Source organism: Mastigoproctus giganteus, chromosome 14 (genome assembly GCF_048544385.1).
Source record: "Mastigoproctus giganteus isolate SK-2022 chromosome 14, ASM4854438v1, whole genome shotgun sequence".
Classification (NCBI taxonomy): Eukaryota; Metazoa; Arthropoda; class Arachnida; order Uropygi; family Thelyphonidae; genus Mastigoproctus; species Mastigoproctus giganteus.
The window spans coordinates 12,572,673-12,592,032 of record NC_143588.1 but is presented as its reverse complement, the minus strand read 5'-3'; the positions used below and the strand labels follow the sequence as shown (position 1 = coordinate 12,592,032).

Sequence of the window (19,360 nt, the reverse complement as noted above, 5' to 3'; positions counted from 1 at the left end):
ACTCCTATTCACAATTTTGCTTTAGAGTACTTATGTCACATCAAACTGACTCAACACTACACTGTCTACCTCTGTTAACTGGATGCACTTCCTTAGATTTTGTGTTTCTTAACTAATAGCATGACTCCTCCTCCCTTTCTATCCTTTCTGTACACATTGTACTCCTAAAATTCCACCTGCATTCCCTATATCTGTGTGATACCACATCTCTGATATCCCAACAATATCTGCCTCTGATGTCTTGGTCAGCACCTCAAATTCATCAAATTTATTTACTATACTCCTAGCATTGTTGTACATACAAGTATACATGCACCTATTCTTACTCTTAGTTATGTATTTAAGAAAAGTGAAGCCCATGTATTTACTTGTTGTGTGATGACTCCCAGCAGTATTTGAAATCCCCAGCACCTCATTCCAATAGAATTAGTGCAAGAATCACTTTCACCTCTCTCTGCGGTTACTGTCAATCTATGAGTCTGTGAACCCCCCCTCCCCCCAAAGCTAGCACTTTTCTGACCCACTTAACACTTCCTCAATAGCAATCAGCAAATATTTTTGCTGATTGCTATTGAGGAATACTTCCTGGCATACATTTCTATTTAAATGTATCCCATTCCTGTAGAAACAATCTATCCTGTTAACAAATACAGACCATGCTGAGAAAAATTCTGAGTGTGGTATGTTGGCAAAATTGATTGACAAGGCTCTCTCTCATTATATACTCCCTCCTATCGTGTTTGGGCAGAATTGCAGACACTTTCAAATTTATCCCTAACTCACGAGTTTTCCTCAAAATTGCCCTTAACTAAGTCAGCAGATCTCTTACTCTTAATGTCATTAGTGCCAACATGTACATAGTATATATATTCAGTCAATATTACCCTTTGTGCTATTAAAAGATATCTGCTGTACAATATCATCAACTTTTGCCTCTGGCATACATATCTTTGTTCTATTCCACCTATCCTTTTTGCACAATATACTTCCCATCTCCCTGACAATAGTCACTGACAATAACTAGCTCCTTTTGCACCAGTGCATTCTACCCTGAAGATTGCTGCTGTGTTGCCTGATGCATAAGAGTGAGCTCTGGCACTGCGTTGGGCAGCTGACAGATTGATGGGCCCCCCTCTCATTTTAATTCCTTCGAGGGCATCTACCTACTCTTCAAAACTCTCATTGATACCCATCAGAACACTGAGTTGCCACCTAATTTCTTGTCACTCTCTGTACTTAGCACATACACAAAGACCTCCTCCTTGGCTAGATCACGTTCTGTTCCAGAAAGGTCTGCAAGCATTTCACAAGTTGCACATTTGTTTAGGCCGTGATGCGTTAGAGTATCATCCTCTTCTGTTCTCCCTTGAGCCACAGCATTCCCGCTACTTTGTTCACATTGCTTTGGTGCTCTGGTCTGGGGCATGATTTCCGTTTAAAATACGATTTAAACTATGTATATATTAAGTGCAATAGCATCATTAATACACAGCCATTTCTGAATAAACAGAATATTTATAAGGCGGCATCTTTTTAAGTTATATCTCATATTGTGAATACCTTCACGAGTTGCCATGATATTGCACTACTTGATATTGCACTATCATAGCAACTTGTTGTGAAGGTATTCACAATATGAGATATAACTTAAAACAATGCCGCCTTATAAATATTCTGTTTATTCAGAAATGGCTGTGTATTAATGATGCTATTGCACTTAATATATATATAGTCTAAATTTGCTCGCAGATTGAGGCTTTAGCCCTAAATGCATCTTAGTCTAAATACGATTTAATTAATTGACAATGAAAATTAATAAAGTAAATAAATTTAATTGATTAATTGACTGTACTATACTATACAATACTATACTAAGCTAATGCAGTGATACATATAACGCTATCTAGTTTTACGTATACCTCACACTTATCAAGTTTGAGATATACGCTATCAAATTATGCTATACTGTAACATTGTAAAGCTAAATTATTTTTATATTAAATTTTATTAACAAGATATGCACATGACTTAAATTTTTGTTCTTCCTGAAAAAATTTAAATGTGTTCCTTACAAGAATTTTAAATTATACATTTCTGGGATCCTACTGCTCAAAAGTGACCCAAAAATATTTGCAATAAATGCTAATACTTGTAATCACAAATAAAAGGAGTTATAAAATATATTTTATAACTTCTTTTATTAGAAGTCTTCTTTTATTATAACTTTATAACTTCTTTTATTATAATAAAAGAAGTTTATTATAACTTCTTTTATTATAACTTCTTTAAACAGTAACCCCAGAGCAACGTATCAACTCTGCGGTACTACACTGACAGTGGTGGAGAATGAAAAGGACCTGGGGGTAATTGTGCAGGCAGATATGAAGTTCTCTGAGCAGTGCAGACGAGCTGCAAGAGTAGCTCATGGTGTCTTGTCAATGATATACAGGAATTTTTCTAGCAGGGATAAGGAGGTGATTATTCCCTTGTATAAGGCAATGGTTAGGCCACATCTTGAGTACTGTATACAGGTCTGGAGGCCTCATTTCAAGAAGGATGTAGAGCTGCTGGAACGGGTACAGAGAAGGGCAACAAGATTAGTGAATGGAACAAAGGGTTGCTCTTACGAAGAAAGGCTTAAGTTTTGCAAATTACAGAGTCTGGAGACTAGGCACCGACGAGGTGATCTGATAGAGGTGTATAAGGCTTTGAATGGTTTGAGCATGCTCAATGCCAATGGGATTCTTCATCTTGCTCAGAATAATCACCTCAGAGGGCATAAATTCAAATTGAGGAAGGACGGATGTCGGATAGATGTGCGGAAATTTGTCTTTGGCCAGCGGGTGGTTGGTTGGTGGAACCGACTTCCATCACTTGTTGTTGAAGTTGATAGCCTAAACAAATTTAAAGCTCAACTGGACAGGTATTTAGAACGAACGGAGGGGTGAAATGGGAGTGGTGTGTGTGTTTTTTTTTTTTTTTTTTTTGGCTGATGCTGAATAAGCTTGCTTTCTTGCATCATATGCCTCTACTAATGCTAATGTTATAAAAATATCTTTATATACAGGTAGTTCCCGACTTTACAAGTTAATTCGTTCATAGTGCGCTCATAAAGCAGGAATATATTCCCATAGACAATGTTAAAAACAGGTGTTATGTTATCAATATAACACCTTAGTTAGTAATTAGTTTATGTTTAAACAATGATTGATTTATCCAAAGAAAAGAAAACATAGCCTGTAAAATCAAGAAAATTATAATTTAAAGAAATTATTTATGAATTAACAAATGTTAAAGAATATTTATTCTTCATCATTCACTAAATGCACACTCATTGTTGGGTCACCACCCATTATTGGTTTGTTGCACAAGGAGTTATCTTCTTCAGAAATGCTTCAAGAGGCATTTGTTTCCAAGATAATTTCTTCTCTTTTCTTTATAAATTTCACGATAGCATGTGTAAGCATTTTTTTAACGGCACGCACAAATTGCAACTAACTAACAAGAGGTGCCTCCATAGCCAGGTGGGCAGGAGCAACAGTGCATAGCACATGCTTCTTGAATAGACTGGGGTTCGCGCCGGTGACCACCAAATACGGAGGATGCGGAAAGGTCAGGGAATGGCCACCACATATCCCTGGAGCAATATGTGGTCTTAGTTGCTAATGCTCCTAAAAAAAACCAAATAACAATAACAAACTAACAAGATACGCGCAAGTAAGATTGCAACTAACACAATTCGTGGGGAGTAACAAGTTTACAAAGCTTATAAAAAAAAAAAAAAAAAGAACAAAGAGAATTCTGAAAAATTATTTATGTTTTTTTATATGACTGAAGATTGCAGTGAAAGGAAAATGCATTTCACCATAATAATGTAAAAACCCACATAATTCTAGCTATCGGTATTTTAACAAATGCAATAAGATCGAGTTTACTACCCGTTTATAATTGTTTGCAGTAACAGAAAAGTCCAATAAACCTGAAAGTGCAAAATTGTTTTTATTGTTTTATGGTTGTGACTTCCAGAAATGTGCTTTAGAAAAATATCACAAAACCATTCAAAATTGGTTCTTATAACATATGATAACGATGAAAGAGTAGTGCGTTTAATGATTTCAATTGGTAACTAATACAATTTACATTATAAAAGACCTTTTAGAGAGATAAATAGCTTACTTATACAGCAAAAATTTCAAATTCCGAGGGCTTGGAATGAATAACTAAAGAACAACATGTTATTGGGTTCACATTACGATATTTTCACGATACGATGGAACAGATTAATATCATAAAGAGGGGTGCACTGTATTGTACAGCTACGTGCGTGGTTTGAAATGTGGGATTTATGAATGTTTAGCATTCATTTTTTGCAATTAATCTTCATATTTTCGATTTTGTTGATACTTGATACTTGGGAAAAAAAAACTCGCAAAGCAGGAACTGCCTGTATTTATATTTTAAAAAATATTTTAAATTATCAGGAATAAAAGTTCTAGAATATGGTGATTTTTTTTGTTAAAAACATGCTATAATGTTTAAAAAGAAATTAATAGTAGAATCTGTTACGACTTTTATTAGTGAATACGGTGGGTTGATTCAGCCTTTTGATAATGATTTTGACATTAATCCTGCTTGTGACGTATGGCAGCAATGTAAATGTATTTTTCGCGCAGGTGCAGTCCTAAACCTTATCAACAGGTGCATCAGTTGTAGAAGTTGTTTTAATGTCGACATGCCTCGGAAATTGGACCATTGGTTGAAAGGTTACATAACTTCATGGTTATGTAACCTTTCAACCATGAAGAAGGGTACAGTTATGCGAAAATTATTGATAGGTGCAAGTCGAAAAATTTTAGCGTATCGAAGTTCGGTATCCATAAGGTTTTGAATGGCAAAGGAAAATTCCGCGAAGCTGCTGCAAGTGGGCGGAAAACACCGAAGAAACTGCAACCTGCTCCAAGTCGAATGAGGGAGGTAGTATGAAAAGTGCAGTCACCCATTGTCAGTGAAAATCCAAAAGCCCCAAAGAACTATAGCGTCACATGTGAGGAACGTGCCAGTCAACTGTTTGTTGCATAATCAATGAAAATTTGCAACTGGAGAAGAAGCACAAGGCCCGCGTACACTACCTAGGAGCAAGGCACACTGCAGGTCAATGCTTGAAAACTCTATGAAAAATATCTGGCAGCTGAAAAGTGGAAATTCGTAGCAACACTGGACGAAGCGTGGGTATACCTTCCGACTGCAACAAAATTCGGGCAATTTATTACCATCCACAGGGTGATAAGGCCTTTCCAACATGGGCACATCAGTGAAAGGAAAGTTTTGGCCAAGGTTTTATTATGGTTGTAGCCGGTTTTTGTTATAACGGCAAATTTGAGTTGCGTAGAGTTGCTAAAAATGTGAAAGTCAACTCAGTGTATTACCAGACTGAAGTTCTACAGCCATTGTTTGAATGTGAAATACCCACATTGTACGGTTCTGATGCTGAAAAGGTCTGGATGCACCAGGATAAGGCGTCCAGCCACACGTCAAACTTCAGTTGCTTAAGTTTTGCAAATTATAGTGTCTGGAGACCAGGCACCTGCAAGGTGATCTGATTGAGATGTATAATGCCTTGAATGGTTTGAGCATGCTCAATGCTGATGGGATTCTTCCTCTTGCTCAGAATAATCGCCAGAGAGGGCATAAATTCATATTGAGGGAAGACAGTTGTAGGATAGATGTGCGGAAATTTGCCTTTAGCCAGTGGGTGGTTGATTACTGGAATAAACTTCCATCTGTTGTAGAAGTTGATAGTTTAAATAGATTTAAGGCAGAACTAGACAAACATTTGGAGTGAGTGGATGGGTGAAATGAGAAGTGGTGGTTTTTTGAGAGGCGGTGTTTTTTTTTTTTTTTTTGGCTGATGCTATATGCTTGCTTTCTTGCATCATGTGCCTTTGCTAATGCTAAGATCTGTAAATATAAATCCCATCAGAAAGCAGTCTCTATGAGGTGAATTAAATTTGATGGGGCAGATTGAATTCTGCTATTGGAGGACTTCTGAAATTTAAAAATAACCACTAAGTAAATCACAAATGTACCTGCATTTTTGCAGTAAGACACAATTAAAAAAATAAAAATAAAAATAATTCCTTTTTGTTCTATGTTAAAGAGCCATTATTTCATCATAAAGGGAACTGTACTGCATTTAGTTATTTGGTAGAAATAAAGAAAGTCTTCTGTAGGTAACTCAAATGGGTTATTTCTCTTTTAAAATGCTCTTTGCCAATAAAACTCATGTTAAAATCTGCAAGAGCAGTTACTATTATTTAGATGTAATGAAAATTGACAAAGAACACAAACATAATGTAACACTATTCTAAAAATGATTAGTCACTATTGTTATTAATATTTATGAAGCACATCGCATCTAAGGCCATTGCATTGTGTATATTATGTCTGTACAGGCCAATCCACATGTTTTGAGTTGCATAGAGTTATGTTTGTGAGAGAGAGATATGTTTGCACATCTCCATTCCCTGGGGATTTGTAGTATCCCAAATCCAAAGATGCTCTTATGACTAAAGGGTTTGCTTACCTTCTTTGCTGTCTCCTTTAATATAATCAGATAGATCACATCCACCCAAAGCACCTTCTTTATGACAAGCTTCAACAATTTCGCTTCCACTCTCTTCTTAGTTATTAGAAAATCATTTAGCTCTCTTAAGATTTTGATGTAGATGAAATCTTGAATGTAGATGAAAAATACCTATTCAGTTTGCCAGCAAACTAAACAAGATCATCAACAGTTAAATCACTGACATCAAGTGAACCAATGTGGTCCGCTTCCTTCTACTGTTAATATAAGTAAAGAAGTCTTTTCCGGAGATGTCTCATAGTCTGCTTTAGTTTGCCTAAGCTCCTTTGTGACTTGATAAAGGCAATAGCAATGCCTCTTTCTGTACGTAGCTCTCTCAAACTGGACATACTACTTACCACATGATGTTTCATAGAAATATGTTGTGGGACATATTCAAGTGATTTATTCCTAAAGCCAGAAATGTATTTGTACCAGTGGCCAAGTTCCATTGTTGTACGTTGCCAAAACTAGTGAGGTTAAGAGTTTTATTGAGCAAAAGAAACAAGTGTGTAACAATTACAGATAATCATATGATGTAGATGTAGTTGCATTAGCATTATGAGAGAATATGTAACAAAGCCATAGTTAGGTCTATGGCAAAAACCCTCAAGCTATGAAAGCTATATAAAGTATATCTTTCATAGCTTGAGCAGACAGCCTCTTTCTGTACGCAGCTATGAGCAAACTGGACCTACTACTTACTACATTGATATCATGTTGTTTAGGCACTTTACCCTGAACTGCCTTGGTATTCACTACTATAAATAAAAAGCATTGCTCCAATTGAGAGGTTTAGTTTATGCTAGAACCCTGGTTTCAATCTTTATTATTATTATCATCAGTTTATTTCTCTTAGGAGAACACCCGGTTACAGCCACTGGCTAGAGGGTGATCATACATATACAACTATGTTACAAAATATACATCTATGTTACAATTATAAAATGCATGAAATACATAATATCTGATTTATAAGTACACTTTATCTGGAATATAGAATATTTGAGTTATTAATTACTCGCAAAGGCTTTTACTACTGTAAACTGGTAAGAACATAATACCATGCCAATTGAAGCATACCTTCTGCTTAAACACACACAAGTGAGAGTTTCGCCATATTTACATAATCACAAATATTTACAGCCAAACAACGTACAGCATACGAAACAACAGGAATGACCGCGATACAGCAAAATAAAAATGTGAAAGTTCTATTTTCCAGTAGTCGTCTTCTTCTGTGGGGATTAGAGTTGTGTAGGTAGGACAATCCTGACACCTATTTCTTGATGAGGTCGGGTTTCCTAAAGCCCAGTGGCTCGTGCCTGGCCGAACAAGGTGCTGAAACTATATCCTTACATCTGTATTTGCAAGTAAGTGTTTCTGAGAACTTCCTTTCTGTAGGATTTGCAATTGCAGAGCTTTTCAGGATTGATGTTGAGGTTGTTAAATAGCTGGATGGTGTTTGCTGGAAAGAATCTTCCGAGGCTATCCAACTGCATAAATGCCGCTTTCAGTTGCGGTTCCTTATCTGCAACTCGTCTTGGTTTTTCGCCGGGTATTATTATCCACTCTCGGGCTTTCGGTGCATCCAGTTGTCCCGTTAAAAGCTGAGCGAGGGTCATTATGTTTCTTGACGTGATTATTTGTCTCCAGGGTGTGACCTCTAAATTGGAGTATAGTATAGTTCTTAAGATGGTAAAAGGCTTAGCTGAAATTCTGTTCAGCCATAAGAGCCAGTATTCGAGTCCTAGAAAGGCTTTGATACTGCATTCGGGAGCTGAAGACCAGATTTGTGCCGCATATAGGGGAATAAGAGTAACACATCTGTTGATGTATTGCTTCATCAGACTGGGGTCTTTAATACCGGTGTTTTGTTATGTTTTGTTACGGATGTATCCGAAGTGCAGGCGGAAGGTCAGGCCTTCGTCCCACTTGAGACCAAGATCAACGTGTGACTGTGCCTTTTGGACGAGGATGCCGTTCACAAATATTTCCATTTTGTTTGGCTTTATTTTATTTGTGAAAGTCATTTGTGCGGTCATTTTTTTCATTTAACTGCAGCCCGATACAATCTAGATACTCTTGAAGTTCTTTTATTTTAGTATTAGCCACTTGGTTGTGGTAGTCAGCTGATTTCTGATCTCCTGAGGTAATAAAAAATTTTATATCATTGGCGTATGTAATGAAGTGCTTCTTATTCTGGGCTATGGCAAAAAGTGTGGCAGACCAGACTCCGCCTTGCGGGACACCTTTATCAACCTCATACGTTGCGCACATGTTTTTGTTTGTCACCGCAATTTGTCTGCGCCGAAGAGTGCTCTTTAATAAATGGAGGGCATTTCCTGTAATGTGAAAATAGTCCCGCAGAATGACTATGAGAGCTGGGATGGATATGTTATCATACGCAGCTGCCACATCTAAAAAGACTATGTCCATCTGCTGCTTGCTGTTTAGTGCTTGCTGGATCCTTAGCAGTGTCCCCATGAGATTGGTGATGGTTGATCTCTGTGGAAGTACTGAGTGCAGGTATTCTGGCCTGTGCTTGAAGCAATGCTCGATAATGGTGTGCAGGATTGTTTTTTCAAAGATTTTTTGCAAAGAGCATCCAAGAGCAATTGGTCTGAAGTCTTTTACAGATTTCGGGTTTTTTATTTTGGAGATAGGTTTTACAAAATAGCTTTTCCACAGCTTCGGGAAGTTCGCCTCCATCAAAATTCTCTGGAATATGTGTAGTGGTACATCGATGATGTAACAGCTACAGTTTTAATCATAAATAGTAGGAAATTATCTGGCCCAATCGTTGCTTTATTTGGGAGGCTGTTGATTGCACTTTTTAAGTTGTCTCTGCTAATACTGATTTCCTTTAGATGTTCATTGTTAGTGACAATCTGATTGCTATTGATAGATTCCTTAAACCCCTTGATTACATCTTTACCCTGTTACTGTTTGCTTCGCTGTCAATTTGGTTTTCCTTGAGGGGTGTTCCGAAAGTGGCTTCAGTCCATTCCTTAAAAGATGTCTCAGTCATTTTATGCACGAAGCTTTTTTTGCTGAGAATTCTTTTACCTTTTTTTTAGTTTTGCTTTAGCCATATCTATGTGTGCCCGTTTCTTCCCCTTCATGAAACATGCTCTTTCATGTTTGTACCGGGTGTGGTCCTCTGGATGCCCAGTTCTTTTCCATTTCCTGAACAATTTTTGCTTATTTTTGAAGATTACTTTCAACTGTGAGTTGAACCAGGGCCTTGCCCTGTCTGATAATTTTATTTCCTTAGATGCTCCTTCTTCAGCCATATGCATGAGTGATTGTGAGAGCGCTGATAAGGCATCATCAGTGTCCAAAAGGTATAGGTTTTGCCAATTATATGCCATCAGATGTTTCAGAATGACGTCACTTTTAATATATTTTGATGAGAAAATTATCTTTGCATTACTTTTTGGATGCGGTTCAGTTTGACGGATGTCCCGGATTCTTCTTAAAGTGGCTTCACACGTGAGTGGTTGGTGATCCGAAGTGAATTTCATGTAGCTATTCCTCAACTTTATATCTGGGGTATTGTAGTATATGAGATCTAGGCACTGAGTTCCTCTTGTTGCTGGTGTTTTCAATTGGATCATGTTTAAAGCTTTCACTGTATCGTCCAACTTGCTTTTTGCCTCCCGATGTTTTGGTAGTGGCATATTTAGGTCCCCCATTATGATTGTATCTGTGTTTGTGCTCAGATTTGAGGTGAGCCACGTAAGAAGCTCGGCTCTGTTTTCTTTAGTGTGCTCCGGTGGTAGGTATATTATGCCTAATTACAATCTCCTCGTTTCCGTACCAAAAAGTGGCAATGATAGCCTCGAAATTTTCCGATTGCGCCACGAGTTCTTTGACTACTGAGAATCCTTTCTTGAAAAGAATCATTACACAGCCTCCTCTTTTACCCTCTCTTCCATTTGCGATGCAGTTGTAACCGGAGGGGTGTGCAAGGGCGTCCAGGTGTCTGTTATTATGGAGCCATGTTTCAACTAAGCATATGCAATCATTCTCCGAGTTGAGTAGTAAGGTTTGTAGTGCGTGAAGCTTATTCGATATGCTTCTTACGTTTTGCAAGAAGATAATAATCTGGTTCGATTCTTTTGCGAGAGAAAAATTGACTGTTGATTGCTATTGGGCTCTTGAATAGGTTTGCGGTGATGTTCCTAATTGTGGGCTTCCCAGCCCTTTCTGTGTATGTCTTCACTAGCGTTCTTACTGGCCAGATGTTTCTGTCCAAGAGCCGTCCTTCACTATTTAGTGGGCAGGAGAGTATGAAAGAGTTATATGCAGGATGTCTTGTGCGTATTTGCTTGACCTCTATGTCAATCCCTAATCCTCTGTCGCACATTTCTTTAATAAGATTTGGACCTGTCTGCGGGTTGAGTCTTGAAATAAATATTTTTCCTCTGGTTTGTACAGAGGATATGTTAAATCTATCGGCAAGCCTCTGACTTTGTCCCGCGACATGTTTCGTTGTGGTCTCGGTTCTATTGTGCTCATCATTGATTTGATTTGTTTTTTGAACCCTATAGTCCGCGACATTGTTCTCAAACATGGATTGATTTGCGCAGGAGGGAATCGATGGGGCAGATTCACTCGTCTTGTTTATTATTCTTATCATTCCTTGCTTTTCCCTTCGTATCCCTCTGTAATTTGGATGTCTGTGTATGCTGATCTGTCCGTGCCTTATCCGCATCCTTGTATTGGGCCCTATTTTCTTGTTTTTTCATAGCTAGTACAGCAGTGTCAATTCTTCTATCTGTTAGTTGTAACTGCGCTAATAGTGTGTTCAATTTTTCTTCTAATAACTTTTGACTTCTACATCCTTTCCACCAATGGCGATCCCAACAAAGATCAAAACCTGGGTTATGGATAGTGGCATACATGTTAATTAAATAAAAAGCAATATACTTCTCCAGTGGTGCTTTTTTTTTAGAGTAGTGCAATATGAAGACGTGCAATATGACTCCCAAAATCTAATGTGCTTCACATACATTGTGGGCACTTCACATACATTGTGAAGTGCCCACCACAACATAAGATTGATGCACTAAGTAGCAAACCAGTTTGCTCAAAGCTATGTACAGAGAGGCTCTGCCTGACATATACAACAATATTAATTAATACATTCAGTAATATTGTTCACTTTAGAATACAAACTAATTGAACTAAAAAAAAAAAAAAAATTGAAACATACCCCTTGTCTTTTAATACAATCTGAAAACAGCATTAAAAATTAAATGCATAAAATATTATCCTTTTTAAAATATATGTTATAGGTTGTTTCAAAAATCATACTTCACGAATCCTTGAGGCCAAAATATTCTGTTCAGCACCAACAGCTTCTGCACAATAGCACAAGTGATCCTGATACCTTTGACAAAGTTGTAGCACAGTTTGATGGTCAAGTTTGTCTAATACTTCAGGATCCTTTATCGTAGGAATATTCAGGGCGCCTCGCATTATAGGTAGAAATGTAGGTATGCTCTAGAAATAAAAATTAAAATACATATATAGTATTGTTTTTCTTTTTCCTAAATTTGTCTTATTTAATGTGTATCTATGTGCATCACATGGAACATTTCTTATGCTAACTCAGATAAATATTAATCATAATTAGTTATGTTTGAAAGGATTTCAATTTTTTTTTTTTTCGACATTAAAACAAATTGGAGTGTAAAAAAGAATGCACTACATTTATTAGTATTACTTAAAACGGCAGATGGATAAAATGAAGAAAAGCATGTTTCTTTTCCAAAAAAAAGTTTCTCTCTAGTTTCATAGTTTACCTACTTATTCTCTATATTTATCTAATCCATATTTAAATGTGTTCATCTGAATCTGATTCCGCTAGGTCATAACTTCTTTTGTTCACCGAATAGTCTTTGACCAAAAAACAAAATTTTTCACATTCGGTTTACAGTTATTTTTCCTTAATTGAATCTGTTCTCCTTGTTTTGCATCATTATAGCAAGACAAAATATGTCTCCCAAAAAATAAATCTGCTCAATCCACTTAAGACTAGATACATAAATAAGATTCTCACATAGCTGCCCAGATTCAAAACTTTGTAGTTTACAGAAAAATTGAGGCTCTGCCTGTAATTTCCTCTAATCTTTCAACTGAATCAAATCAAAATTGGAAAGCTGCTAGTTTGGGGGAAGACTAATAATTTAATGGCAGCCACAAGCAGAGGTAAAACTGATTTCTTGAACCATTTCTACTGGGATATGCAGAAGCCTGGAAAACAAGGAGTGGGGGACTACTACTGGTCTTACTGGGGGTCTTCATGGGAAGAGCAAATTTATGGGCTGTGTTTCTAAGAACAAAACCAGGAACACATACATATTTGCCCACTAGTATAGTAAATAAATTTGACGGATTTGAAGTACTGGTTAGGCAACAAATGTTGACACATTTGTATCATCACCTAAAACAGAACTTAAGAGATGAATTTCATTTAAAGTTTGCAGTAGCCTGCAGTACATTCTAGTAAATTTGCTAGAGAACAGTAAGAAGGCATGGCACTTTACATGCTCATAAATCTAATGTGCTTCTATCAATAGGCAAAGTGTCAGCAGTTTGAGGAGGATGGCTGTGTAAAGAAACAAAAATGACCTTGTGTGGCTGGTGTTCATACTCCAGAACATGTTGAAGCTCCCCAAGTTGAATGCAGCATAGTCCAGGAAAGTTAACATGAAAAACAACTTGTGAAGTTGTAATGTCTTGGTGCTCCATTCAATAAATCATTCAGGTGGATTTGCAAATGTTCCCATACAAGGTTACAGTGCTGCATAAGGATACATCCTTATGCAGCCCATGTCTTATGACATGGGCCAAAGCTTGCACACATTTCAAGAGTTTTTTGTTTGTAGCTACCCTTGATATTTGCAAGCTGTAGTTATGAGAGTAGTGGTGTTTCATGTGAACAGGAAACTAATGCTAAGGGAAAAAGCTTAAATAACTTCAAAGGGTGTGTCAAGGTAGTAAACTTTTCAAGAACACTTAGTCTTAACTGTGTCTACAGTAATGTTAGGAGTGTTGCCGATAAAATTACTGCCAATACTTCTGACTGTCAACCAGAAATGGGGGGGAGGGGAGGAAGAGTTTTATGTCATATATATATTGAATTTAGGAAGGACATGTAAGATAGAGGGGATAGCAGGTCATGCTTTTTATCGAATGCAGCCTAATTGCAACAAAGGTTTTTCCATATTCAGAACTTATGCATGCCAGCATAGAATCTGTGTAGTGTGAGGTAGTTGGAAGCAAAGGTACAATGTGTGGAATGGGCTTTTCAACAGTAAAATTAAGTAGGAACTAATGGAACATGGTGGGAGTGCCAGAAAACGAGAGGCAGTGAGATCACTATGGACTGGATTTGAGATACCCCATATGATATGTCAGTAGTTATAGAGAGAGAAGTCAATTTGCAATCCTTGTTCTGACTCATTATGCACGTGAACAAGAACTTGGTAAAGGTTTGTAACATAATGCTAGTTTATTAAAATTATTTTGTGAATAGTTTATTTCTTGAGAGTGTGCTTTGCTACAGAACAGAAGATTGTACAGAGTGTTTGAGAGTCTCTACATGCAGATGGAATGAGTGAGTAAATGTGAATGTTTTATTTCAATTTGCTCCCTATTGACTGAATGGTGATTTGCAACTTACTGACTGCAGCAAGCATGAGGGAAACTCACCATGGGGAGGGGACAAAATGCTTAACTAGATAATTATTACTTATATACAGGGTGGCTGGTCGTGGCTCGCGGCACTGAAGTGCAAGATTACCATGTAAACAATACTCACCGAATAGTGTAATCATCAAATAACTCCTTCAAGATTAACTGACCTTCCAAAAACCGCATTATACCTTCTAGGTTATGAGTACTCAATGCAGCCTACGATACAAATATCACAAAAAGCAAAATCTTTAATGATATAATTCAGAACCACAAACTAGTGACACATCTCAGTACCTAGTCAGCCATTTCTTGTTATATAAATGCCCTCTGTTATCTTTAACTTAAAAGTTAATTGTGTTAACTTTTTATGCTACAAATAAAAATAAATTTTCTGTTTATACTCAGAGACAATCAAACGGTCAGAGGATTTCAGAAGACAGAGAGAATATAAAAACCAGCACCATATTTAGCAGTCACGTAGGGTTGAATCACAGTCACTCAAAGCGCATGTACTTTTCCCAGGGGCTCACATTTGGTGAGTATGGGCTTGGCAAAGCCAGGGTTATGGGCTGGATATCTTCATTCTTCTCTTTTTTTGTGATTCCCTCCTACTTCTGACACACACACACACACACACACACACACACACACACACACACACACACACACACACACACACACACACACACACACACTCTCTCTCTCTCTCTCTCTCTCTCTCTCTCTCTCTCTCTCTCTCTCTCTCTCTCTCTCTCTCTCTCTCAGGGTAATGCGGGAATTTTTTTTTTTTTTTTTTTGGCCAGTGCAGCATAAGTCTCAGGCTTCCTTGCACCATATGGCTAATAATAATAATAATAATATCAACATGTTAGAGAAAATACTAGGGGTAAGAATATTCTAGACCTGATAGTCATCCATGAATGAGAGATGACACCATACAGCTGACAAGCATGGGAACCATTATCAGGAAGCAGTTATGCAGTTCTAAGTTGAAAGATAAGGAAAGAAGTTGCAGCTGTTAACAGTAAAGACATGTTTTAGTTTCAGGAAAGGGGACAATAACAGTTTAAGATGCTACATAGCCTCTATAAACTGTGCAGTTGGCAGAGGGAGGGGTCAGTGCATTCAATGATCAGAACCAAGCATTAGAATTATGGTAAAATTTTAAAGTAATTGTCATAGAAGCCAAGAATGCAATAAGTACCATTAAGAAAATATAGCATGAGAAGGATGCTGAGATAGATGAATATGGAGCTAGCCAGTTTAACAGAGCAGAAAAAAAAATAGCAAGGGACAATTACAGAGCAATGAAAAGTACTGAAATCTATAACAGCTACAAGTTGATCTACAATAGTACCATAGAAAAGGTTAGAATGGGAAGGGCTGAGTATGAGAAATCACTGGCTAAGAGAGCATGAAAATGGGAATAAGTATATAAAGAAGAAATGAATAATATCAGACAATTACACAATGGGTGAGGAAAAGTCTCAGACAACCCAGCTGATGATGATCTTTACAGATGAGAACCCCCTTCATAGTAAGAGGGGATTATGCGAATGAGGTTTACTAGTACAAAAAAAAAAAAATTTCGAGCCTAAAGGCAAGTTGGGCTCCAGGAGCCGATGGCATATACTCAGTAACCTTGAGGGAGGTAGTGAAAGAGAATGCACTGAGCTGCTTTTAGGCATCACCAATACATAAAGGCAGTTCTAAGAGAAAACTACCTTTATGTATTGATAGGGAAAATCATGGAGGAAATAATGAATAATGCAATAAAGGGATTTGAGATAAAAATGGAATTCTGAAAGATACACAAATGGTCTTGTTAAGGAAAAATCATGATTAACTAACCTGGCTAGCTAATTTGACACAGTTATTCATGATCTGGATGTGGGAAATAATTTTAACATCATTTATTTGGATTTTAGCAATGCATTTCAATCAATCCTACACGAGAGGTTACTGTATAAGCTGAAATATGTGTTGGAATCACAGGTAAAATTCTAAGGTGGATTGCAGGTTGGCTACAGTGCAAGAAGCAGCAGAGGGTTGTGATTAATGATTAATCTTCAGATTGTCTGATGATAGAAGTGTCTTCCCCATCCCTAATGGTTCTCATGGGTAAAAGAAACTGCCAGCATTTATGGAAATTTCTTAATATTCTTCCCCTTACCCCAGTTAGTAATACAGTGCACATCGCTTATTGTAATCATGGATAATGTTATCACTTTTACAAAGTCCCAACCAGATGTATAAGAATACACAGAAAAAATAGTGTTTATTATAATGAGCACTTAGATTTATATTATCACTTTTTTGCCCTATCATAGTTTATGCATGTGCAATGGAAATTATTACATAACATCCCAATTTGTTCTTAAAAACATCAATGAGAAATTATGGGAGTGAAATTGAAAAATATGTAATTAATGATATTGAAATTTCACATGATTTAATGAAAAAACTTTCGAGCCTACAGGGAAGTAAGGCTCCTGGGGTTGATAGCATATACTCTATAATTTTAAGGGAGGCAGCAAGTGAGTGCACTGAACCATTAAGGCTAATCATGAGAGCATCACTGGATTCAGCAGAGATTCTGTTGGATTGGAAAAATGCCAACATATCTCCAATACATAAAGGCAGTTATAGAGTGTAGTGGGAAATTACCGACTGCTCAGCCTAACTTCAGTAGTGGGGAAAATCATGGAGGCAATGATCAAGGGTGGAATTCAAGATCATTTAGATAGAAATGGAATTCTGAAGGATATGCAGCACGGCTTTTAAAGGGAAAATCATGGCTTGTGTTTTGATTTTTCTTAAATGACATCAATGAAGGGATAGAGGGCGTGATGTCTAAATTTGCAGATGATGTAAAGATTGGTAGCGTAGTTAATGATCACCGCCAGCAGTGACCTAGACAGACTTCAGGGATGGTCAGAAAAGTGGTAGCTATGCTTTAATCCAGCAAAGTGCAAGTTCTTACACCTGAAGAAAAGTAACCCCAAAATAACTTATACACTTGGTGGAGTTGAACTAAAGCCAATAGTGGAAGAAAACACTTGTAGTTACAATACGGTCAGACATGAAGTTCTCCAAACATTGTAGACAGGTTGCATGTAAAGCCCATGGTGTCCTATCAATGATTTATCGAACGTTTGCTAGTAAAGGTAAGGACGTCATAATCCCATTATAAAAGGTTATTGTTAGACCACACATGGAATACTGTGTTCAAGTGTGTAGACTGCACCTAAAAAAAGACATCGAGCTTCTTGAAAGGGTCCAGAAACTGGTAAATCACCTGGTGAAACAGCAAAAGGATGTCCTTATGAGGAAAGACTTAGAATATGTGGGTTGCACAGCTTGGAAACTAGGCACCTTAGAGGAACTTGATTGAGGTGTTTAAGGCTCTCAGAGGCAACAGTAAAATGAATGAGGATGAAATTTTCACAGTTATAAATGATTCTAGAGCTAGGGGCCATAAATTCATGTTATGGGGAGAGACGTTTAGACTGGAATGCGGGAAGTTTTATTTTAGCCAGCGAGTTATAAATTACTGGAATAAGCTACCTACAGGAGGAGGGGAAATGCATAGGTTGTCTATTTCCTTTTCTCTTATTATTATTTATTAATTATTTAGTTTATTTAATTTTATTATTATATTTTATTTTTGGCTGGTGCAGCATAAGCCTTAGGCTTCCTTGCACCATATGGTTATTACTAATACTAATACTAAATTCCGATGTGTTACGCGGCCACTTACTGCTTTTTTTTTTTTTCTATGTACGTTTCATATGGTTGTTGAACAACATGAGAGAACTTTCTCTCATGTCGCTACTCCATAAGAGAAAGTTCTTTATCTATAGTCCTACCAGATAAAGTCTGGCTGTTTTACAGCACAGTATTAACCTTTTCTAATACTTGATTTTAATATTTTCATTCTTTGTTTTTAATGGTTTATATGAATTTTAAGAAACGCTTTGAGAGTCATTTTTACTGATAACTTTCTTGAAGAAATAGCAAACAGTCAAATTAAAATTTATATTTGCTTGATTTCAGTGTTTCCTTTGTGTCCACTTCCACCTTTCTATGTATACATTTCCACTCTGCATCAATAAACAATGCTGAACAGACGCAGTTGTATTTCGATTATTGTTATGGCTTAGCTGAATCCCAAAGTGATCACAACTTATCTAGTTTACAAAATCCCAAATTTGTTATTAATAAATGCAGTATTTTTTTTTTTTTTTTTTTTTTTTTTTTAAATTGGATTTATTTGATTTCATTCTTTTCTTTTTGACACTGGTTTTTAGAAGTTTATAATGCAACTCCAAAAATTTTACTTGAAATTTTGTTAAGCCATATATCTATATATATACATATATTTTTTTCATGTAAGGTAAGATGGATGTGAAATTTGTTTGACATCAGTTTTCGGAAGTTTATGACATAGCTATCAATACAAAATGTTTTTGAAATCAGGTTAAATGATTGAATATGCATCCAGGAAAAGGTACTCTACCAATATTGTTTCCAAAAAAACAATGATAATAATTATACAGAATTCTTTTTTTCTTATCCATTATGCCAAGCGGCATTTTCTGTTTGACAAGAGAATTTGAAATTTATAATGCAGCTTCCAATAGATATACTGAGAGATAAATTTTTGTTAGCAGATGCAATACAGGTAACCCCCATATAACACGGTACTTCTACAACACGGTTTCGCTCCAACACAGTTTCGCTCTAACACAGTTTGAGAACTGCGGCAATCCTCGCATAACACGGTACTCATACAGTATGGTTTGAGAATTGAGGAAATCTCACATAACATGGTATTTTTGAGCTTTTCTGCTGGGAAAACCCTGATATTATGTTAGATATAATTTCAATGTTTCCATTCCTTTTTGTGAATCCCCGCTGTTGACTCGCTAGACGTTATCGCCTTTGTGATATTTTTCCAAAACACATTTCTGGAGGTCACGACCATAAAACGATAAAAACAATTTGCAGTATCCGGTTTATTGTTTT

The 19,360-nt window shown here is 36.8% G+C and overlaps 1 protein-coding gene across 3 annotated transcripts in view; it reads right to left on the bottom strand.

Annotated features, from left to right (window-relative positions):
* Positions 1-19,360, bottom strand: part of BORCS5 (BLOC-1 related complex subunit 5) — a 166,494-nt gene that overhangs the window by 14,712 nt on the left and 132,422 nt on the right. For all 3 annotated transcript variants that reach the window (XM_090388943.1, XM_090388944.1, XM_090388942.1), the window contains exon 4: positions 11,945-12,133. In XM_090388943.1, coding sequence (XP_090245069.1) covers positions 11,945-12,133 — 189 coding nt within the window. The remainder of the gene's footprint in view (positions 1-11,944; positions 12,134-19,360) is intronic.